The sequence below is a fragment of the Stegostoma tigrinum genome, chromosome 20, assembly GCF_030684315.1.
Source record: "Stegostoma tigrinum isolate sSteTig4 chromosome 20, sSteTig4.hap1, whole genome shotgun sequence".
In the NCBI taxonomy this organism is placed as follows: Eukaryota; Metazoa; Chordata; class Chondrichthyes; order Orectolobiformes; family Stegostomatidae; genus Stegostoma; species Stegostoma tigrinum.
The window spans coordinates 28,546,957-28,573,651 of NC_081373.1; the positions used below are offsets into that span (position 1 = coordinate 28,546,957).

General features: G+C 41.5%; 1 protein-coding gene across 2 annotated transcripts in view; it reads left to right on the forward strand.

The window, feature by feature from the left end:
• Positions 1-26,695, forward strand: part of LOC125461719 (short/branched chain specific acyl-CoA dehydrogenase, mitochondrial) — a 70,134-nt gene that overhangs the window by 7,115 nt on the left and 36,324 nt on the right. Inside the window, exons 2-4 of one of the 2 annotated variants that reach the window (XM_048550791.2) lie at positions 5,345-5,474; positions 13,872-13,972; positions 23,324-23,530. In XM_048550791.2, coding sequence (XP_048406748.1) covers positions 5,345-5,474; positions 13,872-13,972; positions 23,324-23,530 — 438 coding nt within the window. Of the gene's footprint in view, positions 1-5,344; positions 5,475-13,871; positions 13,973-15,631; positions 15,841-23,323; positions 23,531-26,695 lie in introns of those variants that run through there. The other variant, XM_059653074.1, reaches the window with a different exon arrangement.

The following is a 26,695-nucleotide window of genomic DNA, read 5'->3' on the forward strand; positions in this document are numbered from 1 at the left end:
CCAAAACCAAAGTTAGTCTAATCGGCTTGTAATTTTCCATCTTTTGCCTTACTCCCTTTTTAAAAAGGGATGTCACATTAACAAAATTCCAGTCTTCTGGGACACTCCCTGACTCTAGCGATTCATGCATGGTCGCCACTAACGCCTGCACTAATTCTTCAGCTATCTCCTTAAGGACTCTGGGGTGTAGTCCACCTGGTCCTGGTGATTTATCCACCTTCAGGCCGTTCAGTTTTTCTAGCACCTTCTCCTTGGTGATGCCCACCATACTCAGCTCTGCCCTTGACTCTCAAACTTTGAGATATTACCAGTGTCTTCCACTGTGAAGACTGGTGCAAAGCAATTATTCAGTTCCTCTGCTATTTCCTTGTTGCCTACTACTATCTCTCCAGGGACATTTTCCAGAAGTCGAATGCCCTCTTTTGCCCTTTTTAATATATCTAAAGAAACTCTTAGTCCTCCTTTTATATTACTGGCTAGCTTACCCTCATATTTAATCTTCTCCCTCCTTATTTCATTTCTTTTTTGGTGCCCTCTGTAAGTCTTTGTAAGTTTCCCAATCCTCTGGTTTCCTACTGCCCTTCACCTCATTATATGTTTTCTTTTTTGCTTTTTATGCTATCCCTGACTTCCCTTGTAGGCCACGGTTGCCTGATTTGACCCTGTACCATGCGTCTTTTCCTTAGGGATGAATTTTTGCTGTGTCTCCTGAATTACTCCCAGAAACTCCTGTCATGGCCGTTCCACTATCTTTCATGCTGAGCTGCTCTTCCAGTCAATTTTGCCCAGCTCTGTCCTCGTGCCTCTGTAGTTGCCTTTATTCAGCTGTAGTACCCGTTACCTCTGATTCTGTCTTCTCCGTCCAAAATTGCAGAGAAAATTCTATCATATTATAATCACCACCTCCTAAGGGTTCCTTCATCTTATGTTCTCCTATCAAGTCTGCCTCATTGCACAACACTAAGCCCAGTATTGCCTGTTTCCTAGTGGGCTGCACTACAAGCTGCTCCAAAAAGCCATCATGTAGACCTTCCACAAGTTCCTTTTAATGCAATCCCCTACCAACTTGATTTTCCCAGTCCACCTGCATAATGACATCCCCACGACCACCGTAACTTTGCCTTTCTTACACACCTTTTTTCGATTTTTCTGGCGTATTTTGTGCCCCAGCTTCTGACTACTGTTTGGAGGCCTGTATGTAATTTCAACTGTGGATTACGTGAAACTCTTTGCTGCTTGTTTTTCTGGACCTCTTTTCACATCACTTCATGAATAGGTCCTTGAATGTTCTGCAGACAGCTTCTTTGTCCAGACTTCATCCACCAAAGTCTGCATTGATAAGCCACCAGCCTCCTCCTACTATCATGAACATCTTGGACCAAATCAGAAGCCACTTCTAGACTTCATTTTGGAGCCCAGGGAAACCTTTGACTCACATGCTCCTGCCTGGTTTCTTTGTGCATAGGGATACATTGCCATCTTGTACATCTGCACAAGTTGCATTTTACAGTACTTAACTTCATTTCTTAGTGCTAAGCTGCCAACCTCTATGGATTACATAGTTTTATTCAGCCGGAGGACAGGAGGGGTTAATAGTTGTGGAGAATAAGTTTTTGTGTGAAAGCTATCAAGTGGAAATGCTATTTTCTGAAGTTGGTAGTAGATGAGTGTTGTTGACTTTCGTGCAGTGACAGAACAAGTGTGACACTGCAGAGAGAAGATGGTGGCACTTGCTCTTGCGGAACACAGAAGTTCATTCAATGAAAGCATAGTACTGCAGATTTGGAGATTTGACACAAAAGCAGAAAGTGTTGGAGATACTCTGGCAGGTTTGGCAACATCTGTGGAGAGTTAACAGTTCAAGTCTAAAATGACTCCTTGGAAATCTCACTGGAGAGAAGAATAGAATCCCTCAAGGTGGACGTACCTGAACTTGAAATGTGAACTCCTTTTCTTTGGATCATTGATCCTTTTTTCTACGCTGCTGTACATTCTGTCTGAGCCTGGAGACAGCACTGCTAGCTGTATCCAGTCTGGCTGTGCCAGTGCTGTGGCCTTCTCTGGTCTACTAGGTAGAAGCTGACCCTACTCTTGACCACCACATCCACTAGGAACTCCAGGTTCCTATCTGGAAAGCAGAGTGCTAGCTTTCCTTTCTGAGACATGTTGATTTTCTGAGAGGACTGAGGTAACGAATGAAAGTCACTGGATTGAAAATGTTAACTCTGTTTCTTTCTGCACAGATGTAGCTGCACCTGAATTTCTCTTAAAAAATTTTCTGCTGTTATTTCTGTGTTAGAGAGTTCTTGGTATCAGTATCGGCAGTGGTGTGCTGGTGGGCTTTAACTAGTGGTTTGTACTCTGGAAGAGCCCAGAAGGGCAGGAATTTCACATCCGCTGCCATGTGATTACACAAACAGTCTCTTTGGTATCCTTGTTGTGCAAGTAACAAGGTGAGGAGTGGTAGATAATGAGAAAAATTGCTGTGGGCCAAGATGGGGCACCCAGCATGAAACCGACGTCCAAAATAATGCAAACAAAAAGCAGAAAAATCCAGCCCCCATCCACACATTTAATAAGTATAACTGCAATCCATCCAGACAGGGCCATTTTTATTCTTTGTAAGTTTGATTTAATTTATCAACTGTTTTCCCCATTTCAATCTTGAATGTCCAGTTTTTTTCTTTTTTCTAGTATCATCTCTACCATGTTAAATCTCTCAGAATGAGACTAATTTGGGTGCAAAGAGAGCAATGTTTAAATGTTTCGCTGGAGTGAATAGGCAAGATTATTTTGTCTGCTGGGGCACCTGGGGCTGAGGAGTCATACTTTTCTAGTTTTAAAGGATTTATGAAGTGGAGGAAAGTGAGGTAATGAAAATATCCTTTATAGGTTTGTAGCATGGAATGCAGTAAGCAGTTCAAACAAACTATTGCAAGATAAGACAAATGAATTGGTTATGAAGAGCAAAATAGATACTTAATTTTATGATTAATACATAACACTGGACAAATAATCAGGGAAAGCCCTGCCTTTCCAACTTTTTGACATTTTTGAGGAAATGACACTTAAAGTGGACTGAAAGAAACTTTTTATGATGCGTTATGCCTGTTCTTCTGAAGAATGATTAATCAAGCCCAGTGCAAAAGCTAAGCTAACAAGGTGTAGAGCTGGATGAACACAGGAGGCCAAGCAACATCAGAGGAGCAGGAAGGCTGATGTTTCAGGCCTAGACCGTCCTTTCTGAAGGGGGGTTTAGGCCTGAAACTTCGGCCTTCCGGCTCCTCTGATGCCGCTTGGCCTCCTGAAGGCCAAAGTTTCAGGCCTAGACCCCCCCCTTCAGAAAGAAGGGTCTAGGCCCGAAACATCAGCCTTCCTGCTGCTCTGATGCTGCTTGGCCTCCTGTGTTCATCCAGCTCTACACCTTGTTAGCTCAGTATCGCCAGCATCTGCAGTTCCTACTATGTCTGAAACAACAAAAGCTGAGCTGAAAGGAGTAAAGATTTGCAAAATAAATATGGATGAATATATAATGGACTGAAAGCTAGAAAGGAGTGGTTTTTGGGTAGATATCACAGCTATCATCACCACTTTCAGAGAAAGTACTGAGCAAACTGTTGGTATTATAAGCAGACAAGATCCCACAGCCTGATGGCCTACATCCTAGGGTCTTGAAGGAAGTGGCTGCAGAGATAGTGGTTGAAATATTCCAAACTTTCCCTGGATGCAGGGAAGATACAAGTGGATTAGAAAAATGCTCGTTAACACCCGTATTCAAAAAGGGAGGGAGGCAGAAAGCAGGAAACTACAGGCTAGTTAATTTAACATGTCTGTGGAAAGCTGTTAGAATCCATTATGAAGAAAGTAATAACACGACATTGGGAAAGTCAAAGTACAATTCATCAGAGTGAGCATGATTTTATAAGGATAAATCATGTTTAATTAATTTGCTAGAATTCTTTGAAAATTTAATAAACAATACGGATATTGTGAATCCTATAGATGTAGTATATCTGGACTTTCAGAAGGCATTTGAGAAAGTGATGTACAAAAGGTTAAGACACAAGGTAACATTACATGGGATCAGTGGTAATTTATTAGCTTTGATAGAAGATTGACTAACTGACAGCAGATAATTGGGATAAATGGAGTAAAAACAAAAGTTGCTAGAAAAGCTCAGCAGGTCTGGCAGCATCTGTGAAGACAAAAATCAAGGTTAACGTTTTGGGTCCAGTGGCCCTTCCTCAGAATAGAGTTTGTTCCCTTCCCTTCCTTGACTTTGCTGTTTCCATTTCTGAGGATAACATTTCATTTGCTTTCCTTATTATCTGCTGTACTTGCACACAAACTTTCTGCGATTCATGCACGAGGAAACCCAGATCCCTTTGAACTGAAGGACTCTGAAGTTCTCACCAGTTAGATAATGTTGCCTTTCTATTCCTCTGATCAAAATGGATTCCCCCACTCTTATCCATATTAAACTATATCTGCTAAATTTTGGCCCATTCATTTATCCTAGTCATATCAATTAGTTAATTTCTTATTTCTTTTGCAACTTGCTTTTCCAACCATTTTAGCATCACCTGAAGACTTGGCTGCAGTACTTTCTATCCCTGCATCAGTGTTATTGATACAAATTATAAATAGTGCACCTCAAGGACCAAACCCTGTGGCACACCACTGATTATAACTCTCCATCCAGCAAAAGACCCATTATCCCAACTAAATAAAAACCGAAAGAAGTGCGGATGCTATGAATCAGAAACAAAAACAAAAGTTGTTTGAAAAGCTCAGCTGATCTGGCAGCATCTGTGAAGAAAAAAATCAGTGTTAATGTTTTGGGTCTGGTGACCCTTTCTCAGACCCTTCCTCCTATCTCTTATGGTCTAATCTGCACAGGGATTTGTGCCTTACTGATTTATATCAAAGACGATTATTTTTGAAGCTATTATTAAACCTGGTGAAGAGAGCATTGAATTTGTATGAACAGCCAGAGAAGCTACAAAAGTTAGGTAAAGCAAAGTGGTTAGAAATTTAAAGGAATGTTGAAATTCGAGCATATGTATGATAAGATGGTTTTTGAGTAAGGCTCTATCATCAAATGTTAGATTCTTGTGATTTATTGCATTGATGATTTTTTTAGCTTTTCTCACAGTAAAATAACATTAGTTTCAAATATAAAAGTGAATTGGGAAAGTATTTTACTAAAGATGTTGAACTATGATTAATTTATCTTTTACTTCTCTGTACTGCAAGAAATATATGGTTCTATAGCTGTCACTTGATTTAAAAGTTAAATAACAGTTTTTTTTTCCAATTAATATATTGCTGCAATGATGAAAAGCTGGGAAGAAATTTTATCAGTCCCAGGTGTCAAACACTTCGAATTGCTTTGGACAGTGGTACTGCAGTTGGCACCCATTATGCACCACTACAGTCTTTCACCGAAGAAGAGCTGATGATGAAAGACACAGGTAAATTAGCTCTTGTTTGTTTTTGCACTCTCTCTGTGGTCAATTAGTATTAAGACTAGCAATTTGACATGTATATTCTTGCCAAGAATTATAAGATAAATAGAAGTAAATCTGAAAAAATATCCTTTTTAAGACCAGGCAGCATCATGGATCAGTGATTAGCACTCCTAGCTCACAGCACCAGGGACTGAGGTTTGATTCCACACTCTGGCGACTGTCTATGTGGAGTTTGCACATTGTCCCTGCGTTGGCATGGGTTCCCTCCCACAGTCCAAAGATGTGCAGGTTAGGTGGATCGGCCATGCTAAGTTGTCCATAGTGTCCAGGGATGTGCAGGTTAAGTGGATTACCCAAGGGAAATGCAGGGTTACAGGGCTAAGGTAAGTCTGAGTGGGATGCTCGTTGGAGGGACAGTGTGGACATGATGAACCGAATGACCTGCTTCCGCACTGTGGGGATTCTACGATTAAGAGGGGCTGAGTATCAGTTCCTGTATCACTCTTGCATAGGCTCTTGCAAAGCTGGCTGCTATGAAGTAATTCGGTCAGTTCATGTTGTTAGCTTCAGCCAGCAAAATAAATTCCTAAATGGGTGTTGTTGTCCTACCCCTCAACATAATTTTGAGGTCTCTCCAATTCAGCTGACCTTAATACATTTTGTTTTGCTTTATACTTCCATGGATGTGAGCATTGCTGGCATGGCCAATTTGTTGCCCGTTCCTAGTTGTCTTCAACACTTGCTTTCTGGACCATTTCACAGGGCAGTTAGGATCAACCACATGGTAGATTTTCTTTCCTGAATAAAACATTAATAAACCAGATGCGTTTTAGTAACAATTGACAGCGGTTCAAATTGTCATCATTAGACTAGACTAAAGTTCAAATTCCATCATTTCTCTGCTGTGGAAATTAAACCCATACTTCCAGAACATTAGTTTACAGTTCTGGATTACTGGTCCATTGATATTACTATAATGCTACCACTTCCCCACAAGGTTTTCAACATGTCAATTTTGTACTGGATTCTAGTGCACATTGCCATGTGAGTCCCAATGTTAGTATTGGTTCCTTTTCTTTACCCCTATTTCTTAAAATTTAGGGAATTTCTGAGTGAAATTATGGCAATTATCATTGAATGTGATACAGGGACAAATTACACACTATCCTCAATCATTTTAGTTTTTGCCTTGCTGTTCTGTTGTATCCAAGGGATCTTTATTGGGCCGAAATAATGAATGCATACAGAATTGGGGGAACTAGATTTCAGCTTGAGTTTAATTTGCAATTTATGTGTAAAATAATAGGAAAACTAGATAAGAGTGTAGATAGCTATTCTACAATTTTTTTACATTCCTGCCAAAGTTGGAACTTTTGTCCTTCATCTGTAATATTGTGCTAATTAAATTTTTCCAATCGATTCCATCCCGTATTTCTGCAGATCGACAGTTTTTCTTTAGAGATGTCCTCGTGGTAACTGGAATGGAAAATGGAGAAATGATGGTTTTTGTAGTACCTCATTTCGTGGTGTTTGAGATAAAGCATCAAGGCACTTAGGGGCAGAATGCAGAAAGTTCTATCTTCTTGTGAACACTTGCTAACTCTCTGACATGGGAGTACTTGATGCTGACTGTGATAAACTTATTTGTATCTGGCTTCTTGGATTGTGGTATGTCAATGTCCACAGTGGACGTCACAAAATCTGCCCAATTTTTGAAAAAAAGCAATTGCCATTTTTTTCACCAGCCTCGTAGAAATGCATTCTTGCTTGATTATAAAGTTTTTAGTGCTTTTAAATTTTTTTGATACACTTCCTTAGCTTCGTCTTCTATTTGACTCCATTATTCCTGTAAAAATAAGTAAATTGATAGATGGAAAGGCCGTGCAGTTGATCCTTTTTCGAGACAACTGGGCTAAGGAATAGGAAGTGCAACTCTGACCTGGTGTGTATGTGTACCTCCAGCATGGAACTTGCACTGTAATTGTCTAGTCTTGGAAAAGCATATTTCAAATGCGCACGTGCCATGCAATTGAACATTGATTCTAATATTGAAATGCTGCTGGCAGGGCTCCCTAGGACTTGGGGCAACAAATCGGCAAAAGTCGGTAGCTCTGGGGGCTAGTTCCTTTTTATAATGAACTCTGTGGCCCAAGAAGAGCAGGAGTATCCTTCATTCCTCATTCCTGAAGGAAGCATTATTTCTCCTTATTCTGACTGAAGCCTGTCATAGGCTCTGCCATTGTTTGTTTTTAAGGAACAGCACAGAGTTCTCATGGTGTTCCTTCATATTAATTTTTAAAAAAATGTAATTAATTCATGGGATGTGAATATCGTTCATTGGCCAGCATTTATTGACCTCCCCCCCCCCTCCACAAACTCAAACTTGTTCCATTCCTGCAACCAGGATATGTGAACTATTCTGTTCTCCAATTTCCATAAGATACAATAAAGATATATGTTGTCATCAAATTCCAAATTTACAGATTTAATGCCTACATCTTACCTTTCCACTTTCTCCCTGGAAATACCTGTGTCAATGCCCCATTCTTGCACCTCTTGCATTGTTTAACTTTTATAGGAAATTTGCTCCTTACATTATGATATAAATTACATTTTAAGTATATTAGTGAAAAATGTACTGATGCTTTTTGTTTGCTGATATTCATGACTATTTATTACAAATATTGTTGTTTTTGTTGTGCTGTAGTTGGGTTGCTCACTGAGCTGGTTCGTTAGTTTGCAGATGTTTCATTACCCTGCTGGGTTACATCATCAGTGCAGCTTTTGATGAAGCATTGTTGTTTTCCCACTTGTTATATAAACTCTGGGGTCTGTTGGAGTTGATTATCTCATTTGTCGTTTTCCTTTGCAGTAGTATCTATGTCGGGTCTAATTCTACGTGCTTTTTGATGGCCTTCTTGGTAGAGAGTCAGGCCTCTAGAAATTCCGTGTTTGCCTCTGTTTGTTGGCTTGTCCTAGGATCCTGATGCTGCCCCAATCAAACTGGTGGTTCTCCTTCTCCATGTGTGTGGAGATGAGTGAGTGTTGGTCATGTCTGTTTTTATTGTTAATTGGTGTTCATGTATTAGAACATAGAACATTACAGCGCAGAACAGGCCCTTTGGCCCTCGATGTTGCGCCGACCTGTGAACTAATCTAAGCCCAGCCCCCTGCACTATCCCATCATCATCCATATGCTTATCCAAGGACTGTTTAAATGCCCCTAATGTGGCTGAGTTAACTATATTAGCAGGCAGGGTGTTCCACACCCTTACCACTCTCTGAATAAAGAACCTGCCTCTGACATCTGTCTTAAATCTATCACCCCTCAATTTGTAGCTGTGCCCTCTCGTACAAGCTGACGTCATCATCCTAGGAAAAAGACTCTCACTGTCCATCCTATTTAATCCTCTGATCATCTTCTATGTCTCTATGAAATCCCCTCTTAGCCTTCTTCTCTCCAATGAGAACATACCAAGTCCCTCAGCCTTTCTTCATAAGACCTTCACTCCAGACCAGGAAACATCCTGGTAAATCTCCCCTGCACCTTTTTCCAATGCTTCCACATCCTTCCTGTAATGGAGCGACCAAAACTGTACACAATGTTCCAAGTGAGGCCGCACTAATGTTTTGTACAGTTGCAACATGTCTTTGTGGCTCCAGAACTTCATCGCTCTACCAATAAAACCTAACACCATAAGCCTTCTTAACAGCACTATCAACCTGGGTGGCAACTTTCAGGGATCTATGTACATGGATACCAAGATCCCTCTGCACATCCACACTACCAAGAATCTTTCCATTGACCCAGTATTCTTCTTTCCTATTATTCTTCCCAAAGTGAATCACCTCACATTTATCCGCATTGAACTCCATTTGCCATCTTTCAGCCCAATTCTGCAGTTTATCCAAGTCTCCCTGCAACCTGCAACATTCTTCCACACTGTCCACCACTCCACTGACTTTAGTGCCATCTGCAAACTTACTAACCCATCCACCTATGCCTGCGTGCAAGCCATTTATAAAAATGACAAACAGCAGTGGTCCCAAGACAGATACTTGAGGCACACCACTAGTAACCGGACTCGCTGAATATTTTCCATCAGCCACCACTCGTTGCCTTCTTGCAGAAAGCCAGTTTCTAATCCAAACTGCTAAATCTCCCTCAATCCCATGCCTCCGCATTTCCTCCAATAGCCTACAATGTGGAACCTTATCAAAGGCTTTACTGAAGTCCATGTACACCACGTCAACTACCCTACCTTCATCCACATGCTTGGTCACCTTCTCAAAAAACTCAAATGAGGTTTGTGAGACACGACCTGCCCTTGATGAATCCATGTTGACTATCTCCAATCAAATTGTTGCTTGCTAGATGATTATAAATCCTATCTCTTATAATCCTTTCCAAAACATTTCCTAAATCAGACGTAAGGCTCACAGGTCTATAATTATCTGGGTCATTGCTACTGCCCTTCTTGAACAAGGGCACAACATTTGCAGTCCTCTGGTACTAAACCTGTATACAATGAGGACTCAAAGATCAACTCCAAAGGCTCTGCCACCTCCTCCCTAGAATCCTTGGAAAAATCCGATCCGGCCCAGGTGATTTATCTACCTTCACACCTTCTAGAATTGATAACACCTCCTCCTTACTGCTTTCATTTCTAATAACCTGTAGCTCAGTCTTTTCCTCTACAATATTGTCCTCTTTCCTGAGTGAAAACAGATGAGAAATATTCGTTTGGCACCTCTCTGTTCTCCACAGAGTCCACACACAACTTCCAACTTCTGTTCAGAGATAATGGGAACTGCAGATGCTGGAGAATCCAAGATAACAAAGTGTGAAGCTAGATGAACACAACAGGCCAAGCAGCATCCCAGGAGCACAAAAGCTGACGTCTCGGGCCCTGACCCCCTACCAGAGAGGGGGACGGAGAGAGGGCCAAGTTTCCTGGACCAATGTAATATGCAAGATTCCATGCAAGACTGCGACAAACATTACATTGGACAGACAGGAAGGAAACGAATGTGAACACCAACTAGCAACAGAAAGACACGACCAGTATTCTCTTGTCTCCATTCACACTGATAAGGAGAACCATCATTTCGACTGGTCTAACGTCAGGATCCTTGGAAAGGCCAAACAGAAGCAAGCATGGGAATTTCTAGAGGCTTGGCTCTCCACCAAGAAAGCTACCAATAAACACGTAGGATTAGACCCTATATATACATCAATGTAAAGGAAAACCGGAAATGACACAATCAACTCTTATGGACCCCAGAGTTTAAATAACGAGTGGGAAAAGACAACAACACTTTATCAGAGACTGGACTAGTGATGTTACCTAGCAGGGTAATGAAATGTTTTCAAACTAACGAACCAGCTCGGCGAGTGAACCATCCACAACTCGAGCTACAAATCTACTCAAACCTTATTTTGGTTGTCATAATTTTGTGGGTTTGGGCTATTTGGGGCGTGGGAAATCTTAGCTCCAGTCTTCTCGGTCACAATGTAATCTCTCCGTGCCTTTCTGAAAGGTTTGCAGTTAATTGTCTAACCTTGGGGGTAATTATTGCGATTACGTGGGAAAGCTCTTCAGTTAACAGTAGCTCCAGAAATGATTTTAAGCCAGTGCCTCTGCTGTTATTAACTTTGCTGATTCTCCTCATTGTTGTGTCTGCAATCGAGAATAATTAGGTATACAGAAAAGGCAGCCTGATGTTCAAGCTGTAAGACACAAAGAATTAAATACAACTGGATAGGAATAACAGCAAAATAAGAGAAACAAAATGGGACATGCCATGGAAAGAAGGCCATGATGTGAACCTCTTGATTTGAGTAGTGCTAAAGCGCTACAACTGGCATCGCAAATTGCATCTTATGGCTACCAGAACTTTATTTGATATCTGTGGGAATTTGCAATGGTTGACTTTGACTTTGTATTGTCATTCCTGTGGGCTAAATGAAGTATAGTGATTTGGAGAGTTGGGAAGGAGTTTTATTTTATTTATTCACGGTATGAAAGCATCGCTGGCCAGACAGCATTCATTGCCCAAAAGGCAGTTAAGAGTCAACCACATTCCTGTGGATCTGGAAACACATGTAGGCCAGACCAGGTAAGGATGGCAGTTTCCTTCCTTGAAGAACACTAGTGAACCAGAAGGGTTTTACTGAGAATTGGCAATGGATTCATGGACATAATTAGACTCTTTAATTCCAGATTTTTAAAAAAAATTAAATTCAGATTCCACCATCTACTGTGGCAAGAATTGAGCCCAGGTTCCCAGAACATTATCTGGATCTCTGCACTAATAGACCAGCAACAATACCACTAGCCATTGTTTCCCCATTAGATGCTATTTAAATTAAATGCAGACCACAAATAGCCAAAATTAATTTGTTGTACAAATTGAGATGGAACTTAGCATGAGCTACAAGATGTTGGTAAATATAATTGGTTCCTTTTACAAAGATAAGCTACTCCTCATGTTAAATTTATTAATAGCTTTATCTTGCACGACCAAAATTGCTTGGGGAACACAAACGTCTATTTTGTAGCATATGACAGATTAAAAACAGACAGGGAATAGAAATTGAACCTGTCGCATAAGTGGGGGATATTGCCAATCTATATGACAATTGAGCATGGGATCACATTATTATTAATCCTTCCAGCTCCCAATGCAGATTTATACCTGCATAAAATGTACGTAGAAAAAATATGCAATGTATTCCTTTTTTATTCTTAAACACACAAAAAGCACTACTATTTTTCAGGTAGACATTCGGTTCTCTCAGAACCAGTCTTAGTTCCTGAGAATTTCTTGTTTTTTCACAGCTTTGTAACTTTTACCCCCATAATCCTCTTGTGATACAGCGTTTTCCTGGAGGTTCTGCCTCTAATTCAACCTAAACAAATCTTCCAGTTCCATTATAAATCCTTGCAAATTTATTTCTTTGTATTCAAGTGCAGACTGTCTTGCTTGCATTACTCCACGGTGATCCATAGAATCTTCTTGCATCAAGCTGCTGTATTGATCTTCGATCCTGGCAAATTAACTTGTCTGAGAATCAGTGCTACTTTAGGGAAGCCTACAACATGATCCTTAAGTGCTTTCCGAAGGCTTTGAGGGAAAGAATCCTAACTTCATGACAGTGTGAGTCACACAGGTCTTGAATCTGGGTATAAATGCTGATTTAGACCGCCATCTTGCAACTAAATAGACCATTTACTGAATAACTATTTACCACCAACATTCTTGACAATTTCCTGGGACTTTAGAGACTAGCTCCCTAACCAATAAACCCGGACACTGCTGCCTTTGTCTTCCAAATGTGAACACCTCCCCTTTCCAGCAAAACAACTTGAACCTCCTCTTAATCGTTAACGTCCAGATCACCCAACCAAGTTCAGAAAAGGCTTCGTTACCCAGTGTAGTTTTACCATGAATTATAAACTGACCAAAAATAATATCAGATAATGAGAACTGCAGATGCTGGAGAATCCGAGATAACAAAGTGTTGAGCTGAATGAGCACAGCAGGTCAGGCAGCATCTTAGGAGCAGGAAAACTGATGTTTCAGGCCTAGACATTTCTGATGAAGGGTCTAGGCCCAAAACGTCAGCTTTCCTGCTCCTAAGATGCTGCCTGACCTGCTGTGTTCATCTAGCTCAACACTTTGTTATCTCTTGACCAAAAATAATGATGCCCATTGCATTTTTTAAGATAAGAAATACTGAGTGGAGCCTTGGGGAAGGATAGAGAATTAAATCGAACTAGAACGTGATTCTGTGAAGTCATGAAGTAAAATTTCCCTTCTTTGCGTTGATATACTGAAAGGGTCTTTCAGATTGTATAACTCAACTTATTCCATTTTTATGGAATATTAATGGCTGTATTGTGTGGAGAAATTATATGAATGTGTAATATGGTAGTTGCTTTTAAATTTAAAAATTCGCTTTTATGCTTTTAAATTTATTTTCTTCTCAATGTAACTGTAATAAGAAATATGAAAAATTAAGCTTTAAATTTCTTTAAGGATCTTCTGGTAAGAACCTTGAGCCTTGCTGAACGTAGAAAATAGAAATCTATCAGTACTGCAAAAATGGTTGGTCATCTGAGGTATTTGTTGAAGTATATTTCTCTGTACTTCATCAGATGCTTCAACCCCAGAAAACCTGCTACTGATGCTGGGCGCATAACAGAAAAATGTCATTCCTGCCAGTGACATTTATCATTTTGATAAGGAAATAAGCACCTCAAAAGAAAATGGATGATGAACATCCCTGATTGTGGACTATGAGAAATACTGTATACTTTATTTCAAAATCTTTACCTTTCAGTGTCATGAAGCATCATTTTTGTTTCTTACTGACAGTTTGGCTTTTTTTTTAAGTTGCCAAGTTTGCTCAGGAACGAATAGCTCCATTGGTTCGCAAAATGGATGAAGAGTCGCACATGGATGAATCTGTTATTGCAGGATTGTTTGAACAAGGGGTTAGTAATGTTTTGTTTTTGGAATCTTGTATTGTTTTACATTATAATAGCTACAAAATCATGAAGGTTAACTCTTCTATCTACTGATCGTATTTAGGAATATTTTTAATGTCATTGTTTTTAACATATAATTTGGTAAATAGTTGCTTATTATCTTCAATTGAAGACTAGATTGAGCAATAAGTTAGAAGTCAAAACCTCTGAAAAATTGCTTTTAATCCACCAAAGACAGAAGAGATGTGCATATCTGCTCCAAAAGGTTACAGCACAAACCTGGAGCAGGAAAAGCCTTTATGTCAGAAAGTCAATTTACTATTTACCTTTATTGTGAACACTCACCAAATTATTTAGTTTTCTGGTAGAGGGGCTTAACCACAAAGGAAATGTTCTGGGGGAAACAAAGATGAAATTCTCAAATTGATAAAGGAAGTTTGTTTGCTAATCAATAAATAATATGTACTAATTTATTAAACGTGGCTGCTTAACCATTGCCTGTGAACACATTAAAAGAAATGAGTAAAATCCCACTCAAATTCACTAATGAAATCCATCCATAGTACAATGTAGACAGCATAATTTATGCAGTAATTGTGAAGTTTTGTTTTCAAAAAGTTTTGTTAGAAAGGAATTGGACATGACACACAGGCTACAAGATTGGTTGTGATATGTGGTTGACTGAGCTTTCTGTCGTGCAGTTAGGAAGTTTAGATGACCACCCTGTGTCTGATAAGAAATTTTATGTTTCTTTAATGTAGTTCAAACAGAAAAGTATTCCATATGCTTGACATTTTAGCAGATGAGAATGTGCTGAAACTGCCCAAATACCCAGAGAACACAAGTGATGTGGAAATAAAAACCCTCTAACGTTATTTGAAGTTTTCACAGTCTGTGCATTTGCTGGTCTGTGTGGCTTTGTACAGTTTTCTTGAGCTAAAATTACTAAGTAGCAATTGGGGAAGTTAGGTGTTTTATTTTCAGAAACTTTCTATTTCCTCTCGAGCAGATTGTCCTACTGTAATTCCCTGCACCTGATTACAGATTATTTTAAAACCTCTGCACTTCTGAGTATCATCTTTGTTTTCCTCAGAGGATTCTTTCGAGAATCTAAACTGAAAAGATAGTAAGCTAGTTAGTCAGTTAATAGCTTAAGAAAAATATATGGAGAACATGAAAGAGCATCGTAATCTTTTGAACAAAAGAAAAGTACGGCACAGGAACAGGCCCTTCAAGCCTGTGCCAACCGTCATGCCCTGACTAAACTAAAAAAATACCTTCTGCCCTTATTCAGTCCGTATCTCTCTCTATTCCCTCCCTATTCATGTAACCATCCAGGTGCCTCTTGTCAACATGCCTGCTTCGACCACTTCCTCTGGGAGTGCATTCCAGGCTCCTTCCACTCTGTGTGGAAAAAGCTTTCCTCACACATCTCCCTTAAACGTTTGCCCTCTCTCTCACCTTGAACCTGTGTCCCCTTGTAATTGAAACTTCAACCCTGGGAAAAAGCCTCTGACTATCCACCCAATGCCTGTCAGAATTTTGTAGACCTCTATCAGGTCTCCTCTCAGCAGTCGTCTTACCAGTGAAAGCAATCCTAGTCTTTTTAACCTTTCCTCCTGGGAAATATCTGGTGAACCTTCTCTGCATTCTCTCTCTTCAAAGCTTCCATGTCCTTCCTGGCAGTGTGGCAACCAAAACTGCACACAATACTCCACATGTGGCCTAACAAGTGTTTTATATACCTGCAACATGGTTTGCCAACTCTTGTACTCCGTGCCCTGGCTGATAAAGGGAAGCATGCCATATGCCTTTTACATCAATTTGGCCGCCTGTGTTGCCACTTTTAAGGAACTGTGGACCTGCATACCCAGGTACGTCTCTGTTAATGTTCCTAAGGGTTCTGCCATTTACAGTATAGCTCACACCTAAACTTGATCCTTCAAAATGCATTGCCTCGAATTTGTCTGGATTAAACTCCATCTGCCATTTCTGTACCCAAGTTGCCAATCGATCGATATTCTGTTGTACCCTTTCACAGCCATCGGCACTGTCAGCAACTCCACCAATCTTTGTGTCATCTGCAAACTTGCTAACTAGACCACCCATATTTTCCTCCAGATCATTTTTATATATACTGCAAACTATATAGGACCTAAGACTGATCTCTATGGAACAGGACTAGTCATGGTTTCCATACTGGAAAAAAAACCCTTCCACTGCTACCCTCTGTCTTCCATGACCGAGCCAATTTTGTATTCATCTAGCCAGCCTACCCAGAATTCTGTGATTTTAGTTTTTGTACCAATGCCATGTAGGGCTTTATCAAATGCCTTACTAAAGCCCATATAAACTGTATCCACAGTTCTTCACTCAGCAATTAACTTTCTCTTCTCTTCAAAAAATCTATTAGTAAAGGTAATGTCTCACCATCTGCACAAAACCATGCTTCCTGTGGCTAACTAGTCCATTTTCTTTCAAATGTGCACATATCCTATCCCTCGGTATCTTCTCCGAGAGCTTCCGAAGATGTGAGGATGTCTGCTAATGCCCAGCTGTTTCTTTCCTTGCCTCTCATAGTAACCTGGCATAGATCCCATCTAGCCCATGGGACTTGTCTGCCTTAATGCGATTTTAGGATATCCAAAACTTCCTCGTTTTTAATATATTGACATTCTCTAGAGTATTCGCACACTCATCCCTGACCTCAGCATCAGTCATGCCCTTCTCCTCAGTGACAACTGATACTAAGTACTTATTAAGGATCTCTCCCCACTTCCAGTGGCTCCACGCATAACTTACCTGCTGTGTTCTTGAGGGGGGCCTACTGTTTCTGTTGCTACCCTCTTTCTTCTAATATAGGCATTAAAAAGTCTCGGGATTCTCCTTTTATACTGTTTGCTAAAGACATTTCATGGCTCCTTTTTAGCCTTCCTAATTCTACGTTTAATTTCCTTTTCTACTTTCTGTATAGTGTTCAACTGCTTTGTCAGTTTGTGGCTGCCTAGACCTATCGTATGCTTCCTTTATCCTTTTAATTAAGTTTATAATTTCTCTTGTCATCCATGGTTCCTGGATCCTGTCATTCCTATCCTTTGGTTTTGCAGGGACATGCATGTCTTGCACTTTAATCATGTGATGCTTAAAAGCCCTTTTGGGAGATCAAATGTTAAGGAAAAGTATATTGGTTGGGTCTTTGAGTACAAGAGTCAGGATTTCATGTTGCAACTTTGTAAGATTTTGCTTGGGCTACATTTAAAGTATTGTGTTTAATTCTGGTTGCCACATTACAGGAAGGGTGTGGAGGTTTTGGAGAGGGTGCAGAAGAGGTTTACTAGGATACTGGCTTGATTAGAGGGTATGAGCTATGAGGAGAGGCCAGAAAAACTCAGGTTGTTTTCTCTCAAGTGGCATTAGACTGAGGGAAGACTTGATAGATGCCTATAAAATTGAGATGCATCAATAGGGTGTACAGTCAGAATCTTTTTGCCAGAGTTGAAATGCCTCATACTAAGGGGCATGCATTTAATGTTAGAGGGGGAAAATTCAAAGGAGATGTGAGGGGCATTTTTTTTTACACAAAGTAGTCGGAGTCTGGAATGCACTGCCAGGGGTGATGGTGGAAGCAGATACGATAGGGGCATTTTAAGGCACTTTTAGATAAGCACATGAATATGCTAGGAATGCAGGGATATGGACCAATGGCAGGCAGAAGGGATTAGTTTCATTTGGCATCATGTTGGGCACGGCATTGTGGACTGAAGGGCCCATTCCTGTGCTGTACAGTTCTGGCTTCTAACATATCCAAGACAGATTCAACTCTGAAGGAATGGAAGTCTATACTTTGCAAAATTTAAAACTTCAGATGTTATCTGGCAATACTTGAACAAATTGTTGCTCTACCAAACAGTGATGTATTGCTGAATGCACCAACCCTAAATTATTTTCTTCTCATCTTTGTTGGGGCACTTGCGGATTGGAGCGTGGTTTATGTTGTGCCTTTATTTGAGAAAAGCTGTAAGGAAAAGTCTGACAACTGCAGATCTATGAGCCTGATGTTGGTGGTGGGTAAGTTGGAGGTAATTCTTATAGGATTCATTTGCATTCAGAGAAGCGAGGACTGATTTCAGGATAATCACCTTGGGTCTGTGAGAGTTGAAGTTGTGTCTTTCAAACTTGTCTGAGTTTTTTGTTTGATGAAATTAGAAAAAGACCGAGGGGAGAGTGATTGATTGACATTGTGTACGTGGACTTTAGTAAAGCCTCTGACAAGGTTCTGCATGGATTAATTAGTAAAGTTAAATCACATGGGATTCAGGCTGAGCTTGCCAGTTGGATACAAAATTGTCTTGATTGGATTCCCTACATTGTGGAAACGCCCTTTGGCCCAACAAGTCCAAACCTCCCCTTGAAGCATCCCACCCAGACCCATCCCCTTATAACCCACACATCCCTGAACACTACAGGCAATTTAGCATGGCCGATCCACCTAGCCTGCACATCTTTCGACTGTGGAAGGAAACTGGAGCACCTGGAGGAATCCCATGCAGACATGGGGAGAATGTGCAAATTCCACACAGACAGTTGCCCGGGGTAGGAATCGAACCCAGGTCCCTGATGCTGTGAGGCTGCAGTGCTAACCACTGATTTCCCCGTGCCACTCCATGGTAGGAGACAAAGGGTGCTGGTGGCGGGTTGCTTTTATGACTGGAGGCCTGTAATCAGCTGTGTAACACAGAGATTGGTACTGAGTCCACTTTTTTGTTTGTCATTTATATAAATGTTTTGGATGAATATATAGGAGGCATAGTTAGTATGATTGCAGATGGCACCAAAATTAGTGGCAGAGTCAACAGTGAAGAAGGTTATCTAAGATTTCAAAGAGATCTTGATCAATTGGGTCAATGGGCTGAGGAGTGGCAGATGGAATTTAATTTGGATAAATGTGAGGTATTGCATTTTTATAAAACAAACAAGGATAAGACTTGTACAATTAATGGTAAGGTCCTGGGTATTGTTGTAGAACAGAGACCTAATGGTTCAGGTACATAATTCTTTGAAATTTGCTTCACAGGTAGACAGGGTGTTAAGAAGGCTATTAGCGCACTTTCCTTCATTCCTCAAACCTTTTGAATGAGTATAGGAGTTGAGACGTCATGTTTTATAGGATGTTGGTGAGGCCTTTTCAGGAGTTTTGGTTGACCTGATATAGGAAGGATATAAATTGGAGAGGGTTCCGAAACATTGGTTCCGAGGTTTGGAGACATTGCCAAGAAGGGAGTGTTTGACTTATAAAAAATAAGCTGGGATTTTTTTCCCCTAAAAGCTTAGGAGGTTGAGGGGTGATCTTAAAGGTTTATCAAATTGAGATGTGTAGATAAGGTGAATAGCAAGGGTCTTTTCCCTAGTGTGGGAAGATATCAAAACTGGGGCGAATATTTTCAAGGTGAGAGGAGGAAGATTTTAAAAAGGACACAAGGTGTAACTTGTTTTACACAGGGTGGTTGGTGTGTAGAATGAACTGCTAGAGGAATTGGTGGATGCAGGTATAGTCAAAACATCTGGATAAGTACATGAATAGGAAAGGTTTTGAGGGATATGGACCAAGCACAAGTGGGACCAGTTTAGTTTGGGAACATGTTCGGCATGGACTAGTTGGACCGAGGAGTCTGTTTCCATGCCATTTGGCTCTAAAACTCTTAAGAAAAACTTGTTTAGTATATAAATTGGGCAAGTGAGTTGGGGACACACACCCACTAGTGTAAATGAAATTATGGTTTGAAACCGTTTGCAATACCCAGACCCTGCAATTTACATTATCCATGCAGTATCAGGCTAACACAAGGGCCTGAGGAACTCCAGCATTTTCATTGTGTGTGTATCAGGAAAGTGGACAAAATATGTCCTGTTTCTTTAGATGAAGATGCAAATGCTGTGGAGATGCTTTGGGATTTTGCATCTTGAGGCATCATAAGATCTCTGTTTTCACGCTCCCAATTCTGATGTCAGAAATGATAGTAAAGTTCAGTGCCACAAGCTGGAGTGCGTTTCTGTCTTACAAACCCAGCAATGCTCACAGAGATCCAGTGGCCATGTGGATTTATGGACCTCTGTTTCCATTGCTGGAAGATACTGTTTTCCCTAGGTCCGTTGGATGGTGCTTTCCAGTTTCCAACTCTGCCCTTCAGTCCTCCATTTATCAATCTGGTTTGATCATTTTATATCCACTTCTACACCCTTGTTTCCAAAATGAAACTTTCTGTCTTCCTGCTGGGTAAATCTCCCTGCAACCCAAAGGAGAGGTGGATCAGATTTCACTGTTGGGGACGCTGTGGGCTACAGCCTGAGTATTCAGCTGTCCTGTCAGTGCTGGGCGTACACAAGAATGTTGATAATCGTGTCTGTGATATTCAACCTATGATTCTGTAAGTTTGAGATAATGGGAACTGCAGATGCTGGAGAATCCAAGATAACAAAGTGTGGAGCTCTATGAGCGCAGCAGGCCAAGCAGCATCTCCAGAGCACAAAAGCTGACGTTACGGGCTAGACCCTTCATCAGAGAAGGGGTTGGGGAGAGCGTTCTGAAATAAATAGGGAGAGAGGGGGATGCAGACTGAAGATGGATAGAGGAGAAGATGGGTAGGGAGGGGATAGGTCAGTCTGGGGAGGACGGACAGGTCAAGGAGGCGGGATGAGCTTAGGTGGGAAATGGAGGTGCGGCTTGAGGTGGGAGGAGGGGATAGGTGATAGAAAGAACAAGTTGGGGGGAGGGGACGAGACGAGCTGGGCTGGTTTTGGGATGCAATGGGGGAAGGGGAGTTTTGAAGCTTGTGAAGTCCACATTGATACCATTGGGCTGCAGGGTTCCCAAGCGGAATATGAGTTGCTATTCCTGCAACCTTCAGGTGGCATCATTGTGGCACTGCAGGAGGCCCAGGATGGACATGTCGTCCAAGGAATTGAAGGAGGAGTTGAAATGGTTTGCGACTGGGAGGTGCAGTTGTTTAGCGTGAACCAAGCAGAGGTGTTCTGCAAAGCAGCCCCCAAGCCTCCGCTTGGTTTCCCCAATGTAGAGGAAGCCACACCGGGTACAGTGGATACAGTATACCACATTGGCAGGTCTGCAGGTGAACTTCTGCTTAATATGGAAAGTCTAATTGGATCCTGGGATGGGGGTGAGAGAGGTGGTGTGGGGGCAAGTGTAGCACTTCCTGTGGTTGCAGGGGAAGGTGCCAGGTGTGGTGGAGTTAGAGGGGAGTGTGGAGCGGACAAGGGAGTCCCGGAGAGAGTGATCTCTCCAGCAGGCAGACGAGGGTGGGGATGGAAAAATGTCTTGGGTGGTGGGGTCGGATTGTAGATGGCGGAAGTGTCGGAGGATATGTTGTGTATGTGTGTGAGGACTAGGCGGAATTCTCTTTTGTGCGGTTACTGCGGGGGCGGGATGTGAGGTATGTGTTGCGGGAAATGCGGGAGACACAGTTGAGGGTGTTCTTGACCACTGCGGGGGCAGTGGGGGGTGCAGAAGTTGCGGTCCTTGAAGAACGTGGACATCTGGGATGTGCGGGAGTGGAATGCCTCATCCTGGGAGCAGATGCGGTAGAGGCGAGGGAATAGGGGATGGAATTTTTGCAGGAGGGTGGGTGGGAGGAGGTGTATTCTAGGTAACTGTGGGACTCAGTGGGCTCCCAGGATGTGGCATTCCACTCCCGCACATCCCAGATGTCTGTGTTCTTCAAGGACCACAACTTCTTTCCCCCCGCAGTAGTCAAGAATGCCCTCGACTGTGTCTCCTGCATTTCCCGCCACACATGCCTCACACCCCGCCCCTGCAATAACCACACAGAATCCCCCTAGTCCTCTCACACAACATATTATCCTCCGACACTTCCGCCATCTACAAACCGACCCCACCACCCAAGACATTTTTCCATCCCCACCCTTGTCTGCCTTCCGGAGAGATCACTCTCTCCGGGACACACTCATCAGCTCCACACTCCCCTCCAACGCCACCACACCTGGCACCTTCCCCTGCAACCACAGGAAGTGCTACGCTTGCCCCCACACCACCTCTCTCACCCCCATCCCAGGATCCAATTAGACTTTCCATATTAAGCAGACATTCACCTGCACACCTGCCAATGTGGTATACTGTATCCACTGTACCCGTTGTGGCTTTCTCTACATTGGGGAAACGAAGTGGAGGCGTGGAGGCTTGGGGGCTGCTTTGCAGAACACCTCCACTCAGTTCGCAATAAACAACTGCACCTCCCAGTCGCAAACCATTTCAACTCCTCCTTCAATTCCTTGGACGACATGTCCATCCTGGGCCTCCTGCAGTGCCACAATGATGCCACCCGAAGGTTTCAGGAACAGCGACTCATATTCCGCTTGGGAACCCTGCAACCCAATGGTATCGATGTGGACCTCACAAGCTTCAAAATTTCCCCTTTTCCCCCAATGCATCCCAAAACCAGCCCAGCTCATCCCCGCCTCCCTAACTTCTTCTTGTTCTCACCTATCCCCTCCTTCCACCTCAAGCCGCACCTCCATTTCCCACCTACTGAGCTCATCCCGCCTCCTTGACCTGTCCGTCCTCCCCGGACCGACCTATCCCCTCCCTACCTCCCCACCTACACTCTCCTCTCCACCTATCTTCTCCTCTATCTTCGGTCCGCCTCCCCCCTCTCCCTATTTATTCCAGAACCCTCTCCCCATCCCCCTCTCTGATGAAGGCTCTAGGCCCGAAACGTCGGCTTTTGTGCTCCTGAGATGCTGCTTGGCCTGCTGTGTTCATCCAGCTTCACACTTTATTATTCTGTAAGTTTGACTGTGGTTAAGTTGAACAGTGAAATGACTAACACACCACTTTGAAAATGAAATGTGTGAACAGTCATACAGATTACATTAACAGACAGAGTGAAATAGCAGACACTGGTTTTATTTGCTTTATTTATTTTACAAATATTTAAGTGCCTTGAGTTTTGCTCAAAAAGAAACATATTCTGTCACAGTTTTTGTCTTTCACTCATTGGCATGTAGAGAGGGCGATAACTGGTGATGAGCTTAACCTGAGTGTTTCCATGCCTCTGGCAAAAGGTGATGTTGAGAAGGTGGAACCTTCATGGTGACCTGAGCTGGTATGGAAATTCAACCGTGCTGTTGGCTTCGCTTTATATCACAAACCAGCTATTCAACCACCTGAGCTAAATGACCCCTATCACCATTGCATATATTTTATATATCTCTTGCATATTGGAATATTCTTAATAGTGGCAAGTGAACTTTACAGCGTGTTCATTCTTCTTCTTTATTTCTGTGTGTCCCTCACTTTTTTTTTAAATTGTCTTTCATTTATAGTTAATGGGCATTGAGATTGAAGAGCAGTATGGCGGACCAGAATCAACCTTCTTTTCCTCTATCCTTGTCATAGAAGAGTTGGCCAAAGTGGACCCATCAGTGGCTGTAGTATGCGACATACAGAACACCCTCATCAACACATTATTAAGGAAATGTGGGACTGAGGATCAAAAAAGAAAATATCTACCTCGACTAGCCACGGACATGGTGAGCTGTGAATGGAGATTTCAGATGTGCTAAACATAACATGTTTCTGTACTTCTGGCAAAAACTTTGAAAACTTGACCCCAACATTGATTTCAATTTTTTTGTTTTACTGTAGTAAGTAAGACGTAGCATAGATTGATGCAAAGGAACTGGTTAAATGACATGTTAATAATTATGCTTACCTTGCTTTTTTTAATGTCTTTGTGAACTTTTATCACTCATTCCTCAAAGTATGTCAGAAAGGCCAAAAGTATTTTTAGTTTTCAGCAAGAATTCAATGACTACCACATCATTTGAGATATCGGCAGCTGTACTATACCGGGATAAGAAGTTTGTGTCGTTTGATGGATTTTTGACATTTGTAATCTTTGAAATTCACCTTTTTTAAGTGTGTTTTGACCTTCAGGGCCAGCGCAAGAATTAAAAAAAAAAAATTCACAATCCTGCTGCCATTGAGATTCAGAAACGTTGCCAAGTTGTGTTTGGGGAGCAGAAAGCATAGGAGAGATAAACATGCTTCTCCAGTCATAGATTTTGTCTCCCCCGCTTGCTGCTTCAGCTTATCCAATCACAGGTTCCCTCCCTTTTGTTCTTGTTGCTTCGAGAGAAATGATTTACTTTGAGGAGGAACGAGGGCCAGGGAGTAGAACTTGAGTTTGAAATTGCTGGGACAGTTGTTCCGTTGGTCCAGTTGCCATCATGCAGGAGACTTTAAGCTGTGCCAATCGTTCACCATCTGCAGAAGAATCAGAAAATGAAAAAAAGAGCAAGTTAGTCTCTACCAGTAATGAGGCTGGTACTAGGAGCCATCACTCAGCCTTGCACAAGGTCAAACCCAGCTGATTTCTGTGTCTGCAGCTCAAGCTGAGTCCTGGGGACTATGAGTACACTAATTTGATTGCCCTCATTTTAAGCGATACTACTGTGTTAAGCCATGACTAAATTATTTGCTAATAGGGTGTGGGGATGTTGAGTGTTGCATTGCTCTGGGAGCAATCATTGCTCAGGAGCAGATGTGCAGATTTTGTGGGAGTGTGGGCTGCGCTGTAATCTGTCAGGGAAGGCTGTTTGTTTCCCATTTCTGCTCCATACTTAATCCCAATCTCTTAAATTTTAGCTGTTGTCTCCATCAGACTTGACACAGCGCCTGGAGGCATGTCATGTGCTCTCACTGTGCTCAGCACGCAGTGATCATAGGCGACTCCCTCCCATTTCTCCCACAACTCCCATACTCTTCATGTTTTCTCCCTGTTCTTTCTCACCCATCCCCCAACTCAAGGATCACCTGATACTTGAATTACAATTTTGAACACAAATCACAATATTCAGTCGTTAATTTGAAACTTAACCAATAAGGAAACTGGAAACAGTCTGCTGCAGTAACTCAGGAAACATTACTTCAGTAGTAGCTGTTAAGGCAGGGCGGTGACTTTGGCATACTGCACCTCTTGCTTTTCAATTCGTTTAGACCATGTGCAAATACTGAGTCTCTGGTCTCACTCCAGTACTGTCAGGATTTTCTGTTTTTGCTTGGACAATAGGAAATCTTGACTTTACTTGCACATAATTATTTATTTGATTTGATACTTGTGAGGAGTGTAGAACTAGGAGATGCACCTTTTAAATTAAGGTGTCTTCGAGTTAAGACAAAAATGTGAATTTTGTTTTCCTCGTTGTTAGTCTTTATGTTCTTCTACAGATAGCAGGGGAAATGGGTCATTGAATATATTCAAGTCTGAATTACTGGCCTGATTTTTGATCTACAATGAACTCAAAGCTAATGTGCACTAAGCAAGAAAGTTGAGTTAAAGCTACAATCTGATCAACCATTAGCTTATTGACTGGAAGTGCACTCTCAATAGCCAAATGGCATATTCCTGCTCCTGTTACTTATAACCTCCACTTTTTCCTTTTTTCCCAGGCAAAGGAATGAACTACAAAATCATGATTGCTCATGAACTGATATTCCTGCATTGCTGTAATTGAAGCAGTACTTTCCCATTGCACTTTGTACCTTTCCTTAAATAGTCAAAATCTGTGGATGCAACAAGTACAGTGAAAGCAAACTTGCATGCAAGCTAATTAAACTTTTCTTAAAACCTTTGCTTTTATTGTATGAGTTTCAGAATTATATGTTACCTATAGAATATGGAGATGGTTCTATTTGCCCATGATTCTTAATATATTTCTGTTCTTTCTCAGCAATGCTGCTATTAGTCTTGTTTTGTTTTTCGTTTTTTTTTGTTTCTGTGTTGTATATGTGTACGCCTAATGTTCAACCATATCATAGTATCAGGGATCTAACATCCGTGTTCTGTGGTAAGATAGTGGAGTAGTTTCCACTGTGTGGCACTGGTTTTTCTGGGGGAAATCCAGCAACACCAGCTAAGGATCTTGGAATTTCAATCAGAAGAGATATTTAGTACCAAACATAGATCCACAATTATTGTCTCAGTTTAGAAAGCATTGCACAGAAGGCTTGCCCTATCCACAAAGTTGGTCACATCTCCTGTCAGAACCTCTCCACTCAGAACACAAATGGAAAACAAACATAGGATATCATGAGGCCAGAGTGGTGTAAACTGTTTGTTTAATTTCTCAATCACAAGTTGATGTTGAAAGTAAGAGTTGTCAACACTGTGGGAGTTAGCACAGTTTGAATATATGTACTCAAATATAGTGTATATTTTTCTCATGTCAGTGATCTTCTCTTGTTGGTTCCAAATGTTAATTGTGCCTCTTTGTTATTTTTGCTTTTGAGTTAGAAAGTTAAGTTCAAGACGCATTGCAGACACTTGAGTACAAAAATCTAAACTGATACTTGATGGACTACTGCTCCTGGCATTAGTGACTCCTTTCAAACATAAGTCAAATCTTCATCGGTTAACTCTAGTGGATGCAAGAAAACTCTGGCACTCCTTTGTCCAATTATGGAGTTTGCTCCTTTTGTCCTAATCAACATTTACCCAACATCCAAAATTAATAAAACCAAATTATCTGGTTGTTTGTTCACCTGTGGTTTATGCAAATTGATTACCATGTTTATTAACTTACAGCAGTATCATTCTCAAAAAGTTACGTTATTGGCTGTAATGTCGAATGATAGTAGTCTGCCATAGGATTCATTGATTTTAAATCTGAACATCACTGAACACAACTCTATCA